General features: G+C 38.3%; 1 protein-coding gene across 1 annotated transcript in view; it reads left to right on the forward strand.

Moving 5' to 3' along the window:
* The window catches only part of LOC128648152 (bifunctional heparan sulfate N-deacetylase/N-sulfotransferase 3-like), a 444,424-nt gene that overhangs the window by 415,852 nt on the left and 11,761 nt on the right, over nucleotides 1-16,811 (forward strand). The window contains exon 10 of the mRNA XM_053700810.1: nucleotides 13,763-13,933. Coding sequence (XP_053556785.1) covers nucleotides 13,763-13,933 — 171 coding nt within the window. The remainder of the gene's footprint in view (nucleotides 1-13,762; nucleotides 13,934-16,811) is intronic.

Here is a 16,811-nt window from a genome sequence, read left to right on the forward strand (position 1 = left end):
CTCACAACACTCACATATACGCATGCTTACATACACACATACATACACACATATATCCATACTCACAACACTCACTCACATATACACATGCATGCTTACATACACACATATATACATACTCACAACACTCACACACTTACTCACATATGCACTCGCATGCTTACATACATACATACACACATATATACATACTCACAACACTCAGTCACATATACACACACATGCTTACATACATACATACACACTTATATACATACTCACAATGCTCACCCACTCACTCACATATACACACTCATACATACATACATACACACAGCCAGGGTGTCCCATAACATTAATACAAATAAATATATCTGCATTCATTTTCCTCTATGAACAAGGTTGTGTGAAGACTTGAAGACATTTAGCCAAACAAAATTTACATTTGATGAACAATTGGAAGTGAACAGCAACCTCCTATTACGTTCTGCCTAATTACTTCACTTCTGTTGTTTGATTAGTAATTGCAACTTAGCCTGCTGTTGTACTAGGGACCCCTCCTGTTCTCCTGTCTCCCTGTTCACAGTACATTATCAAACACGGTGGGGTCTCCAAAAATCTTTAAGGACCTCCCAGGGGATCCCAACCCCCTGTTTAAAGATGTGTAAACTTTTTTTTGCTGCTAATAGAAAAATATATAATGTTGCCAAAAAGGAAAGATGAGTATATACGTGTAGAAGAATGATGAAGTTACAGCAACCACTTATTTGCTTTAATATCAGTGAGTTAAAGAATCTCTGCCTTACAGAATGAACTGTGAATGTGTATGGTACACAAATAACCAAATTCAATTAAATTAAGACTGCATCATATGGTAATTCAATAAAATATGTGTGGTATCAAATTCACAGTGTTATTCTTGAAAATGCATTGATTTTCTAATTTATACGTCCCTGATAACAATATCCTTGACTTACCAGTGCAATAAAAATCCTCTCTTGACATTTTTACTTCTCATAATATATTTTTAGAGAATTGGTTGATATGAAAAAGCACACATTCTTTACTTTTTGATCTGAAGTGAATTTAAAACAAAGCTGCGACTCGGCAGTGCTTCATATTCTGTCACAAGCCTAAGGTTTTATAGCAGTGGAACCATTAGTTAAAAAATATTGTTTAATCTGTAATTTCCATGAATGTATGGTTAAAGATTGATTAGCAATTGCATCTAAATCAATGTGCTGTCCTGCAATGCTTGGCTTAGCACAAAATTGAAAATGTATATTATTTCTTCTCAACACAACAGTACATAATGAGGTTTTATATGTCTCTAGCTTTCCTTAGACAGATTTACACCTTCTCATTAAACTCAACTCGAGAGTTTGACCTGCATTCTTCACATCAATGTGAATAAATCCTGGAATGTAATACAGGGCATCGTTTTGTGATAAACAAGGCATTGGGATTCAGAGCATGAGCATCACATTAAATCAAAATGTTCTTCCATTTTTGTTTTGGTATTATAACAGGCACTAGAGATCCTGCAGGTCTTTTCATTTTTAGCTGTCACACTTACAGCAACCTTAAGATTAATGTTACTTTTCTGTCTAAGCAATGCACATTGGTACTCTAATTAGGGAAGACAAATATTCAGCATATGAGCTATACATAGTCTAAATTACTTGTTGATAAAGGATCTTGTTAAAGGTCATATGCAACTTTCTCTGAGGTTGTATAGACAACCTAGAATAAAGGATGAAATGAAGAATTCAATAATAAAAAATATTATTATTCAATTATAACTTGTTCACAAGACTATCATTGAGGTCTTTTTTTATGGAAAAAAACATTGTTGTAACGCTAAAGCATCTATTTTTTTTGTTTTGTTATGTAATATATGTAAAGCCCTTGGGCTCCTTTTATCAAGGACCATGCAGACTGGGTTCACTATCATAAAACTGGCAATGCCACCAAGCAAGGGCTGTCAATCATTCTGACCGCATTGGGTTAGAATGATTGAAATCTGACACTCTTTAGGTGGTAGAGCAGTTGTTTTAAATTTGCAGCTTCTGATCTAGTATTTCAGGCTGGCTCGCTCGCAGTGCAGTACGGTTAAAGTTAAAATGATTGCTTTATTACAAGCCTGATTTTTTCATGGATAATATTTTAAATATATATTCAGATTGGCAATCACATGAAAACCGGTACAGTGAATGTGTTAGTACATTTGAGATATTTAAAGGCACATGGATGTCAAAATTAAACTTTTATTATTCAGATTAAGGCCAAAACACAAAGTCATTCCCATTCACTTCTAAATATCAAATGCACTTCTTTCTCTTGGTATCCTTGTCTATGAGAGCATACTGAGGTAGACTCAGGAGTGTGCACATGTCACAAGCACTGAAGCATTGTTAATATATTGTTGCGATCAATGCTGCCATTGTGTGCTTAAGATGTGTACGCTTTGAGCTTACTTAGGTATGCAACTTGTTTTGCCAGAAATTAGGCACAGAAACTGACTATAGCTACTTTTGTAAATAAAAGAAAAATTAATAATATTTTTTTTTTAGTTTGCAAAATATTCTCAGAGCAAATGATGAAAATACCCTTTTTCTTATTTTTAGTTGGTGTCACAGGAATGATTCAGTATTTATTCATCAAATGCTTATACCTTTGCATTGGAATAACAAGTTTGGCTGAATGTGGTTATTCAGCCAGTTATTTATTTGATGCGGTCAATTTATTACAAACTCAGAAAATTTGAAGTGAACTGGATTCTGAATTCTGTTAAATACAGTAGAATTGCATAATCATCAACTGCACAATAATAAAAAGGTATATAAAAATAGTGTTGCGCTAGGACAATTGATACCACACTCCTCACTATAAGCAACTCCTTCAAATTGCTAAAAGGGTAAAATTAAAAATTGGTTGAAAATAAGGGAGGGTGCTAAAACAGCTGAAGATATCAAAAACTACTCATGGGTGTTATATAAATGTATTAATATATATATATATGTATATATATATATATATATATATATATATATATATATATATATATATATATATATATGTTAAATCTAACAACTCAATATAAAAATGGGACGTCTCCCTTAATCATTGGTAAAATCTGTTCAGATGCATGTATATAAATACTGAGTACCCAATGGATATAAAATTGACTATACAATGTTAACTAGACCTGACGATACAATGTTAACTAAATCAATCCTGAATACAAAGTATCATAAAATAAACAATGGCAACTAATGTGCCATACAGTTAGTTGACTTACGTAGTATACACAATACTATGAAAGTGCTGAGTATGAATGTCTCTTTAAACCATTGAGGCCTATTTATCAAGCTGTCAACAGCAAATACGCTGGAATTCCGCAGCGTAATTGTGGTGAGCTTGATTCGCCTCATTTATCAAAGCCTACAGACCGGCAAAAGTTGAAATTTGTGACGTAATATACGATCCGCCGGTCTCAATCCGATACAGATCGATGCTTACATCATTACAGATGTTCCGAATGCAAATTCGGCACTATCTGACTACTTTTGCTAGTTATCAAATATCTAACAGGTATGCTCGCCACAATTCCGGCATGCATACCTGCTTTTCAATCCGCCGCCCTGGAGGCGGCAGATGCCATAGAAATTAATGGGAGTCTGAAAGCAGCGAAAGCTCATGTTCGCTGCTGCCCGATATCCCATTGATTCCTATGGGAGAATAAACACCCTAACATGTACCCCCAGTCTAAACACCCCTAATCTGCCGCCCACGACACCGCCACCACCTACATTATACTTATTAACCCCTAATCTGCTGCCCCAGACACCGCCGCCACCTACATTATACTTATTAACCCCTAATCTGCCGTCCCGACACTGCCGCCACCTACATAAAAGTATTAACCCCTATCCCGCCGCTCCCGGAGCCCACCGCAACTAAATAAAGTTATTAACCCCTAAACCCCTGGCCTCCAACATCAGTACCACATACTAAACCTATTAACCCCTAAACTGCCAGCCCCCCGCATCGCCATAAACTAATCGCCTAATAACCCCTAAACCTAACAACCACTTAACTTTACATTAAATATTAGCTCATCCCTATCTTATAATAAATTTAAACTTATCTTTAGATTTAAATTAAACTATATTAAACTATTAATTATCTACCCTAACTGTTATACTAAAATTACATTAAACTATATTAAACTAATAATTAATCTACCCTAACTGTTATACTAAAATTACATTAAACTAACAATTAAATTAACTATATTACATATTTAAAAACCTAACCCTACTCAAAAAATTTAAATCTACTATTAAAAATTACAAAGTTACAAAAAACTAACAACTAAGTTACACAAAATAACAAACACTTAGTTACAAAAAAAATAAACACTAAGTTACAAAAAATAAAAAACACTAAGTTACACAAAATAAAAAATAAATGATCAAATATTTAAACTAATTACACCTAATCTAAGAGCCCTATGAAAATAAAAAAGCCCCCCCAAAATAAAAAAACCCTAGCCTACAATAAACTACCAATGGTCCTTAAAGGTGCCTTTTGCGGGGCATTGCCCCAAAGAAATCAGCTCTTTTACCTGTAAAAAAATACAAACACCCCCCAACAGTAAAACCCACCACTCACACAACTTACCCCCCAAATAAAAATCTAATCTAAAAAACCTAAGCTCCCTATTGCCCTGAAAAGGACATTTGGATGGGCATTGCCCTTAAAAGGGCATTTAGCTCTTTTTCTTTGCCCAAACCCTAATCTAAAAATAAAACCCAACCAATAAACCCTTAAAAAAACCTAACACTAACCCCCGAAGATCCACTTACAGTTTCTGAAGACCCGACATCCATCCTCAACAAAGCGTCAGAAGTCCTCAGCGAAGCCAGCAGAAGTCTTCATCCAAGCGAGCCAAAGTCTTCATCCAAGCCGGCAGAAGTCTTCATCCAGGCGGCATCTTCTATCTTCATCCATCTGGCACATCCGGTGTGGAGTATCCTCTTCTTTTGACGTCTTCTTCAACAATGAAGGTTCCTTTAAATTTTAAACTGTCATTTAAAATGTCTTTCTCACATCTCATCTTGGATGTCCTCTCACTACCTTAAGCTTAATCTCTCCAAAACTGAACTCCTTATTTTTCCCCCTTCTTCCAATGTCTCCACCCCCAAAATTTCTATAACTATTGATAATTCCATCATTACCCCTACCCCGCACGCCCGATGTCTTGGGGTCACACTTGACTCAGATCTTTCCTTCACTCCTCACATTCAGTCCTTGGCTAAAGCCTGCCACTTCCACCTTAAAAACATTGCTAAAATTAGACATTTTCTTACACAAGATACAACCAAGATTTGAATCCACTCTCTCATCCTTTCCCGCCTCGACTACTGCAACTCCGTCCTCTCTGGGCTACCTAGCTGCCGCATAGCTCCTTTAAAATCCATTATGAATGCCTCTGCCAGGCTCATCTTCCTTACTCATCGCTCTTCGTCTGCTGCACCTCTCTACCAATCCCTTCACTGGCTTCCTCTTGCCTCTAGGATTAAACATAAAATCCTCACCCTGACATATGAAGCTGCTCCCCCCTACATCTCAGAACTTGTCTCTAGATATTCTCCCTCCTGTCCCCTTCGATCAGCTCAGGATCTCCTCCTCTCCTCCTCTCTTGTTACTTCCTCACATTCCCGTTTACAGGACTTCTCCAGACTTGCCCCCATCTTGTGGAATTCCCTGCCTCACTCCATAAGACTCTCCCCTAGTTTTAACAGCTTCAAGCACTCCCTAAAAACACTACTATTCAGGGATGCATACAACCAACACTAACCTTTCCTAACTCCATTGCTTTCCCCTTGAACCCCTTAGAATGTAAGCCTATGGGCCCAGCTGTTTACAGATCGCTTCATAAGAGCTGACTAGAACAGTGAAACTCTCGGCAGGGCCCTCTACCCTACAAAAGCTATCCTGTACACTGACTATGTTTACAGCGCTGCAGAATCTGTTGGTGCTCTACAAATACCTGATAATAATATATGACATCATCCAAGATGGCATCCCTCAGATTCAGATTGGCTGATAGATTTCTATCAGCCAATCGGAATTAAGGTTGAAAAAATCCTATTGACTGTTGCAATCAGCCAATAGAATTGAGCTTTCATCCTATTGGCTCATCCAAACAGCCAATAGGATTGAGCTTGCATTCTATTGGCTGATTGGAATAGCCAATAGAATGCAAGCTCAATCCTATTGGCTAATTGGATCAGCCAATAGGATGAAAGCTTAATCCTATTGGCTGATTGCAACAGCCAATAGGATTTTTTCAACCTTAATTCCGATTGGCTGATAGAAATCTATCAGCCAATTGGAATCTAAGGGATGCCATCTTGGATGACATCATTTAAAGGAACCTTCATTGTTGAAGAAGACATCAAAAGAAGAGGATGCTCCACGGCGTATGTCTTGAAGATGGAGCCGCTCCGCACCGGATGGATGAAGATAGAAGATGCAGTCTGGATGAAGACTTCTGTCGGCTTGGATGAAGACTTCTGCCGGCTTCGATGAGGACTTCTGCCGCTTTGTTGAGGATAGATATCGGGTCTTCAAAAACTGTAAGTGGATCTTCGGGGGTTAGTGTTAGGTTTTTTTAAGGGTTTATTGGGTGAGTTTTATTTTTAGCTTAGGGTTTGGGCAAGGAAAAAGATCTAAATGCCCTTTTAAGGGCAATGCCCATACAAATGCTCTTTTCAGGGCAATGGGGAGCTTATGTTTTTTTTAGATTAGGCTTTTATTTGGGGGGTTGGGTGTGTGGGTGGTGGGTTTTACTGTTGGGGGGTGTTTGTATTTTTTTTACAGGTAAAAGAGCTGATTTCTTTGGTGCAATGCCCCGCAAAAGGCCCTTTTAAGGGCCATTGGTAGTTTATTGTAGGCTAGGGTTTTTTTTTTATTTTGGGGGTCTTTTTTATTTTCATAGGGCTCTTAAATTAGGTGTAATTAGTTTAAATATTTGATCATTTATTTTTTATTTTGTGTAACTTAGTGTTTGTTATTTTGTGTAACTTAGTGTTTGTTATTTTGTGTAACTTAGTTTTTTGTAACTTTGTAATTTTTAATAGTAGATTTCAATTATTTGAGTAGGGTTAGGTTTTTAAATATGTAATATAGTTAATTTAATTTGTAGTTTATTGTAATTTTAGTATAACAGTTAGGGTAGGTAAATGAATAGTTTAATATAGTTTAATGTAATTTTAGTATAATAGTTAGGGTAGATTAATTAATAGTTTAATATAGTTTAATGTAATTGTAGTATAATAGTTAGGGTAGGTTAATTAGTATTTTAAGATAGTTTAATTTAAATCTAAAGGTAAGTTTTAATTTATTATAAGATAGGGATGAGTTAATATTTAATATAAAGTTAGCGGGTTGTTAGGTTTAGGGGTTAAGAGGTTAATTTAGTTTATGGTGATGTGGGGGCTGGTGGTTTAGGGGTTAATAGGTTTAGTAAGTGGTAGTGATGTGGGAGGCCAGGGGTTTAGGGGTTAATACATTTATTTAGTTGTGGTGGGCTCCGGGAGCGGAGGGATAGGGGTTAATACATTTAGTTAGTTGCAGCGGTGTCGGGGAGCAGCAGAAAAGGGGTTAATACTTTTTTTAGAGTAGCGGTGTGCTCCGGGAGCAGCAGGATAGGGGTTAATAACTTTATTTAGTTGTGGCGGGGTCGGGGAGTGGCGGCATAGGGGTTATACAGTTTAGTATAGTGGCCGTGTTTAGTGACAGTATATAAATAAAGCTGGGAAAAAGCCGAATAGCAGCGAGATCAATGACTGTTTAGTTAACAACAGTCTGCTGCTCATCACCCCGTACTTGGTGCGCAGCTTTTTGACAGCTTTTTTGTTAAATATGGAGAGCATATTCAGGTCAGCGGCTGCGATGTTAGGCGATGTCAGGCGAGTGTTTTGGTGCCATTAAATGCAGCACAGTTGACGGCTTGATAAGTAGGCCTCATAGTCTTTTAGGCGTATACCATCAATCTTGTGATATACAAAAAATAGGAATTAGTACCTCTCTCAGCAGTTGGTACCCGTATCCTGCTATAATATATAGAAGGAAATGGAGCTGAAAATTCGATACCTTCCAGGCGATTTGCTACCTTATAATTCCTTTTAGGTAGCTCCCTTTTGGTTATATTGCCGATACAGTCTCTGTAAATAACAAATGTTTTTCGGCTATAATATAGCTGGATGGTGTGAGACAAGTCTTTAGTGAATAACCCGATAATGCAATGACACTTACTTTGAATTTTAAATGAGCAGTATATTTTTTATAATTTATTAAAAGTTTATTTTCATTTCCCTGTCTCCTTTATCACGTGACAGCTATCAGCCAATGGCGCGTATATGAGCTGTGAATTGAGTGTTAGGAATAAAATATTATACATTGTTGTAAACACTATTGCCATATAGTGCTCAAGATTTGTGCACAAAATAAAATAGAACAAACTAAATTTGATAACCACAATAAATTGGAAAGCTATTTGTTGTTGGCATTTATTTGTGCCTTCTATCTGAATTATGAAAGTTATATTTGACTTTCATGGCTCTTTATGTAGTTTTTTACATAATTTAAGGAGGCTAATGCAAGGTTTTCCAATTCATAGCAATTCACACCCATCAGATTCACACAGTTTTTCTAACAATGTTTAGTATTTATCAAATTCAGTAGCCACGACCACTGTGTAAAGCCTAAGAAAACCAAGTAAAAATTTATGCCAAAAGTCAGCATTGGCAGCAGACTAGAATTGAAAGACAAGCCAAGGTCAAACTGGAAAAAGAATTGAGAATTAAGGGCCATTAATGCACCCACAAACAGGAGCAATTGACCAGGCTTGATTATAAAGCTTGTACTAATTACACAATCAGTCCGTGATACAAAATGTACAGAAGGGGCACATGACTGGTTCTTTCAGAGGGGCAAGTGATGAATGGATAAGTGAAGAGATAACAAAAAGTGAATTCCAATCAATATTAGTGCAGAAAAGGATTACTACCTCAAGAATTGTGCTTTTGCCTCATATTATATTTGTGGGTCTTGACTACTTGTCCAGAGGTGAAGACTACTGCTAAACCAATCAGGGATGACATATGGGCATAGCTGTCAATAAAAAGTGAAGTTCCTCTCAGGATTAGAAGTGCATTGCCACTACTGGGCAAACTTTATTTGTGTTTAATCCATTTGTGTGAGTTAAACACATACATCTCTGCAACAAATATTGCTGTAATAAAATACTTTAGCACATCAGAGCATTTTATTACTTGTCCTTTATGCTCCTTTAATCCCTCATAAAAAAATGAATTCAAGAAAATGTAATTCCAATATTCATTCATTATTTATTGCTTTTACTGTAAAATATCTCTGTGTTTGTTCCCCTTATAAAAAAAAAAAAAAGACTGTAGTGCACAGTCATTGCTTAGATTAGAGCGAAAGCTAATTTACATTTCACCCTAGCTGACCACAACAAACAGATGTGTCCTTTAGCTTCCCTTGATCTGCAAAACCTTGCAAATCACAAAAACAAAATGGCGGTGTGATATAATTTAAAATCATTTGCAAAGCCATGCTTAATTCACTTTATTGTCCTTTTAAATGATGCCATTTATGATAGTTTTTTTTTCCTATTCATTTTTTTAAATCAAATTGCAAATGAAAACATTTATATTATCTTTTGAATCAGTAGAAGAGTTTGTGGCCCATATTTATCAAGCTCCGTATGGAGCTTAAAGGGCCATGTTTCTGGCAAGTCTGAAGACTCGCCAGAAACACAAGTTATAAAGCAGCGGTCACAAAGACCGCTGTTCCATAACCTGTCCGCCTGCTCGGGTTTATTGACACCCCCCTGCTGGCGGCCCATTGACCGCGAGTCTACAGGGGGCGGCGTTGCACCAGCAGCTCTTGTGAGCTGCTGGTGCATGCTGAATATGGCGAGCGTATTGCTTGCCGTATTCAGCAAGGTCCGCCAGACCTTGATAAATAGAGCCCATGGTGTTTAAATGTAGGTTTTGCATCACTTATAACACACACCCTATACCTCCAATGAATAGTGCAAGGGGCACTATAACACCTCACATCACAAGTGGTGAGTTATATGTTGCACAGGTGTTAGAAAAAAAAGGCATGCAAAAGGCTTTAACGTAGAGATACATACATATACATGTCTAAATATGTATGTGTGTATATATATATATATATGTAGTGAGTGTATAGATGTGTGCACTTATGTATTTATGTATGAAATATATATTTAATAATAAAAAGCACATTATTTTCTTTGTGAAGAACTTAGGAATGTAAAATATGCATTTTGTGCATTGCGTTTCTTAATTTAGATCTTAACACAGTCGAGTAAGCGCACATTTAGGATTCTTAAGGCACATTGTAAAAAATATTACATATAAAATATTAATAAAAATGTATATAAATTATTAAAAAAAAATAATAAACATACTGTAAAATATATAGATATATTTAGAATGGATATGGATTATTTAGAATATTTGACAGCAATGTTTATTCATTTTTAATAACTTTTAATATTTGTTTAAATATTTTATATGTAATATTTTTATATATATATATATATATATATATATATATATATATATATATATATATATATATATATATATGTTAACCCGACCGCGTAAAGATACAAGTTGAAAACGCAATGCGCAAAACTCATATTTTTCATTCCTATGTTCTTTACATGGAAAATAATCTACTTTTTATTATAATACTAGTACTAAAGCCCGTGTACACGGGCCATTTTTTGCAGTACAGTGGTCCCACCCCTTGCTCTCTCCCCCCTCTCTTTTGCTCTCTCTTCCCCCCTCTCTTTTGCTTTCTCTCCCCCCTCTCTTTTGCTTTCTCTCCCCCTCTCCTTTGCTCTCTCCCCTCTTTTGCTCTCTCTCTCTCCCCTCTTTTGCTCTCTCTCTCCCCTCTTTGGCTCTCTCCCTCCTTTCTTTTGCTCTCTCTCCCCCCTCTTTTGTTCTCCCTCCCCCTCTTTGGCTCTCCCCCCCCCTCTTTGGCTCTCCCCCCCCTCTTTGGCTATCTCCCCTCTTTTGCTCTCTCTACTCTTTGGCTCTCTCTCTCCCCCCTCTTTGGCTCTCCCCCCCTTTGGCTCTCTCCCCCCCCCTTTGGCTCTCTCCCCCCCCTTTGGCTCTCCCCCCCCCTTTGGCTCTCTCTCCCCCCTCTTTGGCTCTCTCCCCCCCCCTTTGGCTCTCTCTCCTCTTTGGCTCTCTTTCCTCTTTGGCTCTCTCTCTCCCCCCTCTTTGGCTCTCCCCTCCCCTTTGCCCCCCCCCCTCTTTGGCTCTCTCCCCCCCCCCCTCTTTTGCTCTCTCTCTCCCCTCTTTGGCTCTCTCCCCCCCTCTTTTGTTCTCTCCCCCCTCTTTGGCTCTCTCCCTCCCCCTCTTTGGCTCTCCCCCCCCCACTCTTTGGCTCTGCCCCCCCTCTTTGGCTCTGCCCCCCCCCTCTTTGGCTCTGCCCCCCCCCCCCTCTTTGGCTCTCTCTCCCCCCTCTTTGTCTCTCTCCCCTCTTTTGCTCTCTTCTTTGGCTCTCTTTCCTCTTTGGCTCTCTCTCTCCCCCCTCTTTGGCTCTCCCCCCCTTTAGCTCTCTCCCCCCTTTGACTCTCTCCCCCCCCCTCTTTGGCTCTCCCCCCCCTCTTTGGCTCTCTCTCCTCCCTCTTTGGCTCCCCCCCTTCTCTTTGGCTCTCCCCCCCCCCCTTCTCTTTGGCTCTCCCCCCCCTTCTCTTTGGCTCTCTCTCCCCCCTTTGGCTCTCTCCCACCCCCTTCTCTTTGGCTCTCCCCCCCCTTCTTTTTGGCTCTCCCCCCCCTTCTCTTTGGCTCCCCCCCCCCTCTCTTTGGCTCTCCCCCCCCCTTCTCTTTGGCTCTCCCCCCCTTCTCTTTGGCTCTCCCCCCCTTCTCTTTGGCTCTCCCCCCTTTGGCTCTCTCTCACCCCTTTGGCTCTCTCTCCCCCCCTCTTTGGCACTTCTCCCCCCTCTCCTGCTCCCTCTCTGGCCCGGCCACGCCCCATCGCGGCGACACCTGCCCGGCCACGCCCATCGCAACGCCCGGCCACGTCCCCATCGCAACGCTCCCGTCAGCCACAAACACCTGTGAGGTCTGGGGAGCGCGTGGCCGCTTCTCACGCAGCGCACCTCACAGCTGTTGAGTAGCTCACGCTCCATATCTCTTGCCACAGGCTGTTTCAATCAGCTTACCTCGCGCTCCCCAGACCTCACAGCTGTTTGTGTACCTCCTGCTCCCTATCTCAATCAAGGCCAAGTGTTTGTCTCTACTTCGCATGACGGCTTCAGACAAACACTTGGCCTTTTATAATATAGGATATATATATATATATAAAATACATAATACATATGTATACATATCTAGACATAAATATAAGAGCATTGGAGCCCTTTATAGTTAAGTAGTTGAAAATATGTAAAATCATATTTTTGCAATAATCATATTTAATAAAGTGTTTAACTATGTATTTACTATAAATATTTCATTCCAATGTTGTTCACATAAGGGAATATGTTCTAAGTAATTTTAAAAAGATATTCCTATATATAATTGTGTATATCTATACCTATATATAATCATATATGTATATATACAGTATATATATATATATATATATATAGATATATATAGATATATATTTTACAAAAACACCATCAGATATACATATATAGAACTATGTATTTAAGAATAAATAGAACATATTCTGCTATGTGAAGAACATTGAAAAGTGAAATGTTAATATGTAATGTCGGGTTAGAGCACTTGTTTATGTACTTGGTTTACGCGAGTAGGGTGTTTGTTTTTTTCCACTCTTCAAGCTCCATTGAAATCTATGGGGGAATACATTAATGTTATAGCGATGTTAGTTTGCTCGCATTGGGTTACCGAGCAAGTGAAAACTTTTTACTTTCAACTTGTCATACCCGCAATATCCATGTATAATACTCCACTCATAATTTGGACCATAGAGCATCATTAACAACGATGATTGTTGACACATTTAGCTAATATTTTTGTACTTCACTATCAATCAGCCCATAGTAATCTAACTTAAATATCTTAATTGTTTGTTCTGTGTTTTAGCCATTGTGGCAGGTAATTTGTTAAGTATCCGTTGCTGCTTATATTATTATAGTTGTAGTCACTAGTATGTGGTTTTTAGTATTATATTTTCTGTCTGACAATTAACTTGACTTTCTTCATTTATTTTTTGCACTTTTAAATTATCAATAAAAATGCCCCTTCTTATAACTTATTTTCTCTAGAACTATTATCCTGGGGTTTTAAAGTAACTCACATTTTTTAACATTATATTTCTTTTTTTTCAATTTTAAATTAGAATGAAATGACTATTCCCTTAATCCCAATTCTCTTCTGCAGTTACCATGGTTATGATAACAGCAGATATTTCTGGCTTTTACACTATATCGAAAATATTATTCTCTTCTCATTTGTCTAGAGTCAAAAATGTGTTCAGCTGTCAAACTAGGTGTTTGGATCAATCAAATCCCTCAGCAATGTAGATGTCAGCGTCTCCTGAGCTAGAGCTCATTATAATAAATAAAATGTAGTAGTGTTATATTTATTGTACAACATTTTCTATTTTAAGTATTACTATTTAAATAGTAGATTTATTTATATGTAATTTCAACATTTTTTGTATGTAGCACCAGAGGGCTCACCAGGACACTACTGCTCTGAAATTTAGCTTCTATGAGGTAATAACAGCTGGCTCCCAGGCACCATCTGATTTACGGTCTTTGCAGAAGAAATGTCTTGTGCCTGGGTGGTATGCTTCACATATACAGCGATGGCTGGAGCATTTCCCACCGCCACAGGTTTGTACTCTAATAAATTTGCATAGAAACAAAAAAAAGTCATGTAAACAGATTTATCATTTTATCAGTATCCAGTTACCTTAAACTTATTTTTTACATGGCCAGTGCTTTACACATAGCAAGGAAACAGTTAAATTAAGCAGATGGAGATTACAAAAATAAAGGAATAGGTAGTAAAAAAATCTTCTTTCATTAACCTATGCACCCTGTGATATTATGCTTTGTGGTCAACATTTTACACACCCAAATGTTATGGTCTAGAAACATGACTGGCTAATGTAATAAGCATTTAAAAAAACTGCAATTTACATTATAGTCATCAAATATAGATTTCAAAGATATCATTGAAGAAAAAGACTTAAAATGACTATTGCATACTGTAGTATTGCGTAATTATCCATTGCTTTGTGCTTATTATGCAGGCACTGAAATGGAATGTGATATGACAATAATCAGCAGATAATGAAAGGCATTGGTATATGTTTGGAGTTTTGAGACAGAGGTGCAGGTCCTAATATTTTCTTCCTCTTCAATAAACCAAAGCTTCCAATAATAGCTGAGGATGAGAAACTTCACTTTCTCCAACATTGGTGTGTCCGGTCCACGGCGTCATCCTTACTTGTGGGAATATCTCCTCCTCAACAGGAAATGGCAAAGAGTCCCAGCAAAGCTGTCCATATAGTCCCTCCTAGGCTCCGCCGACCCCAGTCATTCTCTTTGCCGTTGCACAGGCAACATCTCCACGGAGATGGTTAAGAGTATGTGGTGTTTAGTTGTAGTTTTTTAATTCTACTATCAAGAGTTTGTTATTTTAAAATAGTGCTGGTATGTACTATTTGCTCTGAAACAGAAAAAGATGAAGAGTTCTGTTTGTGAGAGGAAGATGATTTTAGCAGACAGTAACTAAAATCGTTTGCTGTTTCCACATAGGACTGTTGAGATGAAGTAACTTCAGTTGGGGGAAACAGTTAGCAGACTTTTCTGCTTAAGGTATGACTAGCCATATTTCTAACAAGACTGTGTAATGCTGGAAGGCTGTCATTTCCCCTCATGGGGACCGGTAAGCCATTTTCTTAGTCTCAAACAGAATAAAGGGCTTAATATGGGCTATAAAACTGGTAGACACTTTTATGGGCAAAATCGATTGCTTTATTTGGGCATTTTATACATGTTTATGCTTGTAATTCACACTTATAAGCTTGGGGAACGTTTTTTAACGTCAGGCACTGGGTTAGACACCTTTCCAGTCAGGAAGGGCCTTCCCAGTTGTAAGCTGAGCCTCATTTTCGCGCCATTACTGCGCAGTTACTTTTGAGAGCAAGACATGCAGATGCATGTGTGAGGATCTGAAAGTAGTTGGAAAAGTTCCTAGAAGGCTTCATCTGGTATCATATTCCCCCCTGGGTTTGGTAAAGTCGCAGCAAAGGCTGTAGCTGGGACTGTAGAGGGGTTAAAACTCTTAAAATAAAGAAACCGGCTCCGGTTTCTTTATTTTAAGGGTTAAAGCTCTGAAAATTGGTGTGCAATACTTTTAATGCTTTAAGACACTGTGGTGAAAATTTGGTAAATTTTGAACAATTCCTTCATACTTTTTCACATATTCAGTAATAAAGTGTGCACTGTTTAAAATTTAAAGAGACAGTAACGGTTTTGTTTTAAAACGGTTTTTGTACTTTTTTGACAAGTTTAAGCCTGTTTAACATGTCTGCACCTTCAGATAAGCTATGTTCTATATGTTTGAAGATCAATGTGTGTCCTCCTTCAAAATTGTGTGATAATTGTGCCATAGCGTCCAAACAAAGTAAGGACAGTATTGCCACAGATAGTAAAATTGCCCATGATGATTCATCAGATGAAGGGAGTAGACATAGTTCTACATCATCTCCTTCTGTGTCTACACCAGTTTTGCCCACGCAGGAGGCCCCTAGTACTTCTAGCGCGCCAATGCTTATTACTATGCAACAATTAACGGCAGTAATGGATAACTCAATAGCAAATATTTTATCCAAAATGCCTGCATATCAGAGAAAGCGTGATTGCTCTGTTTTAAACACTGTAGAGCAGGAGGGCGCTGATGATAATTGCTCTGTCATACTCTCACACCAATCTGAAGGGGTCATGAGGGAGGTTTTGTCGGATGGGGAAATTTCAGATTCAGGTAAAATTTCTCAACAAGCAGAACCTGATGTTGTGACATTTAAATTTAAATTAGAGCATCTCCGCGCACTGCTTAAGGAGGTGTTATCTACTCTGGATGATTGTGACAACCTGGTCATTCCAGAAAAATTATGCAAGATGGACAAGTTCCTAGAGGTTCCGGTGCACCCTGACGCTTTTCCTATACCCAAGCGGGTGGCGGATATAGTGAATAAGGAGTGGGAGAAGCCCGGCATACCTTTTGTCCCCCCTCCTATATTTAAGAAATTATTTCCTATGGTCGACCCCAGAAAGGACTTATGGCAGACAGTCCCTAAGGTCGAGGGGGCAGTTTCTACTTTAAACAAGCGCACTACTATTCCTATCGAGGATAATTGTGCTTTCAAAGATCCTATGGATAAAAAATTGGAGGGTTTGCTTAAAAATATTTTTGTACAGCAAGGTTACCTCCTGCAACCCATTTCGTGCATTGTTCCTGTCACTACAGCAGCGTGGTTCTGGTTCGAGGAACTAGAAAAGTCACTCAGTAGAGAGACTCTGTATAAGGAGGTTATGGACAGAGTTCACGCACTCAAGTTGGCTAATTCTTTTATTTTAGATGCCACTTTGCAACTAGCTAGATTAGCAGCGAAAAATTCAGGGTTTGCAATTGTGGCGCGCAGAGCACTTTGGCTAAAGTCTTGGTCAGCGGATGTATCTTCCAAGACAAAATTGCTTAATA

Source organism: Bombina bombina, chromosome 2, assembly GCF_027579735.1.
Source record: "Bombina bombina isolate aBomBom1 chromosome 2, aBomBom1.pri, whole genome shotgun sequence".
Classification (NCBI taxonomy): domain Eukaryota; kingdom Metazoa; phylum Chordata; class Amphibia; order Anura; family Bombinatoridae; genus Bombina; species Bombina bombina.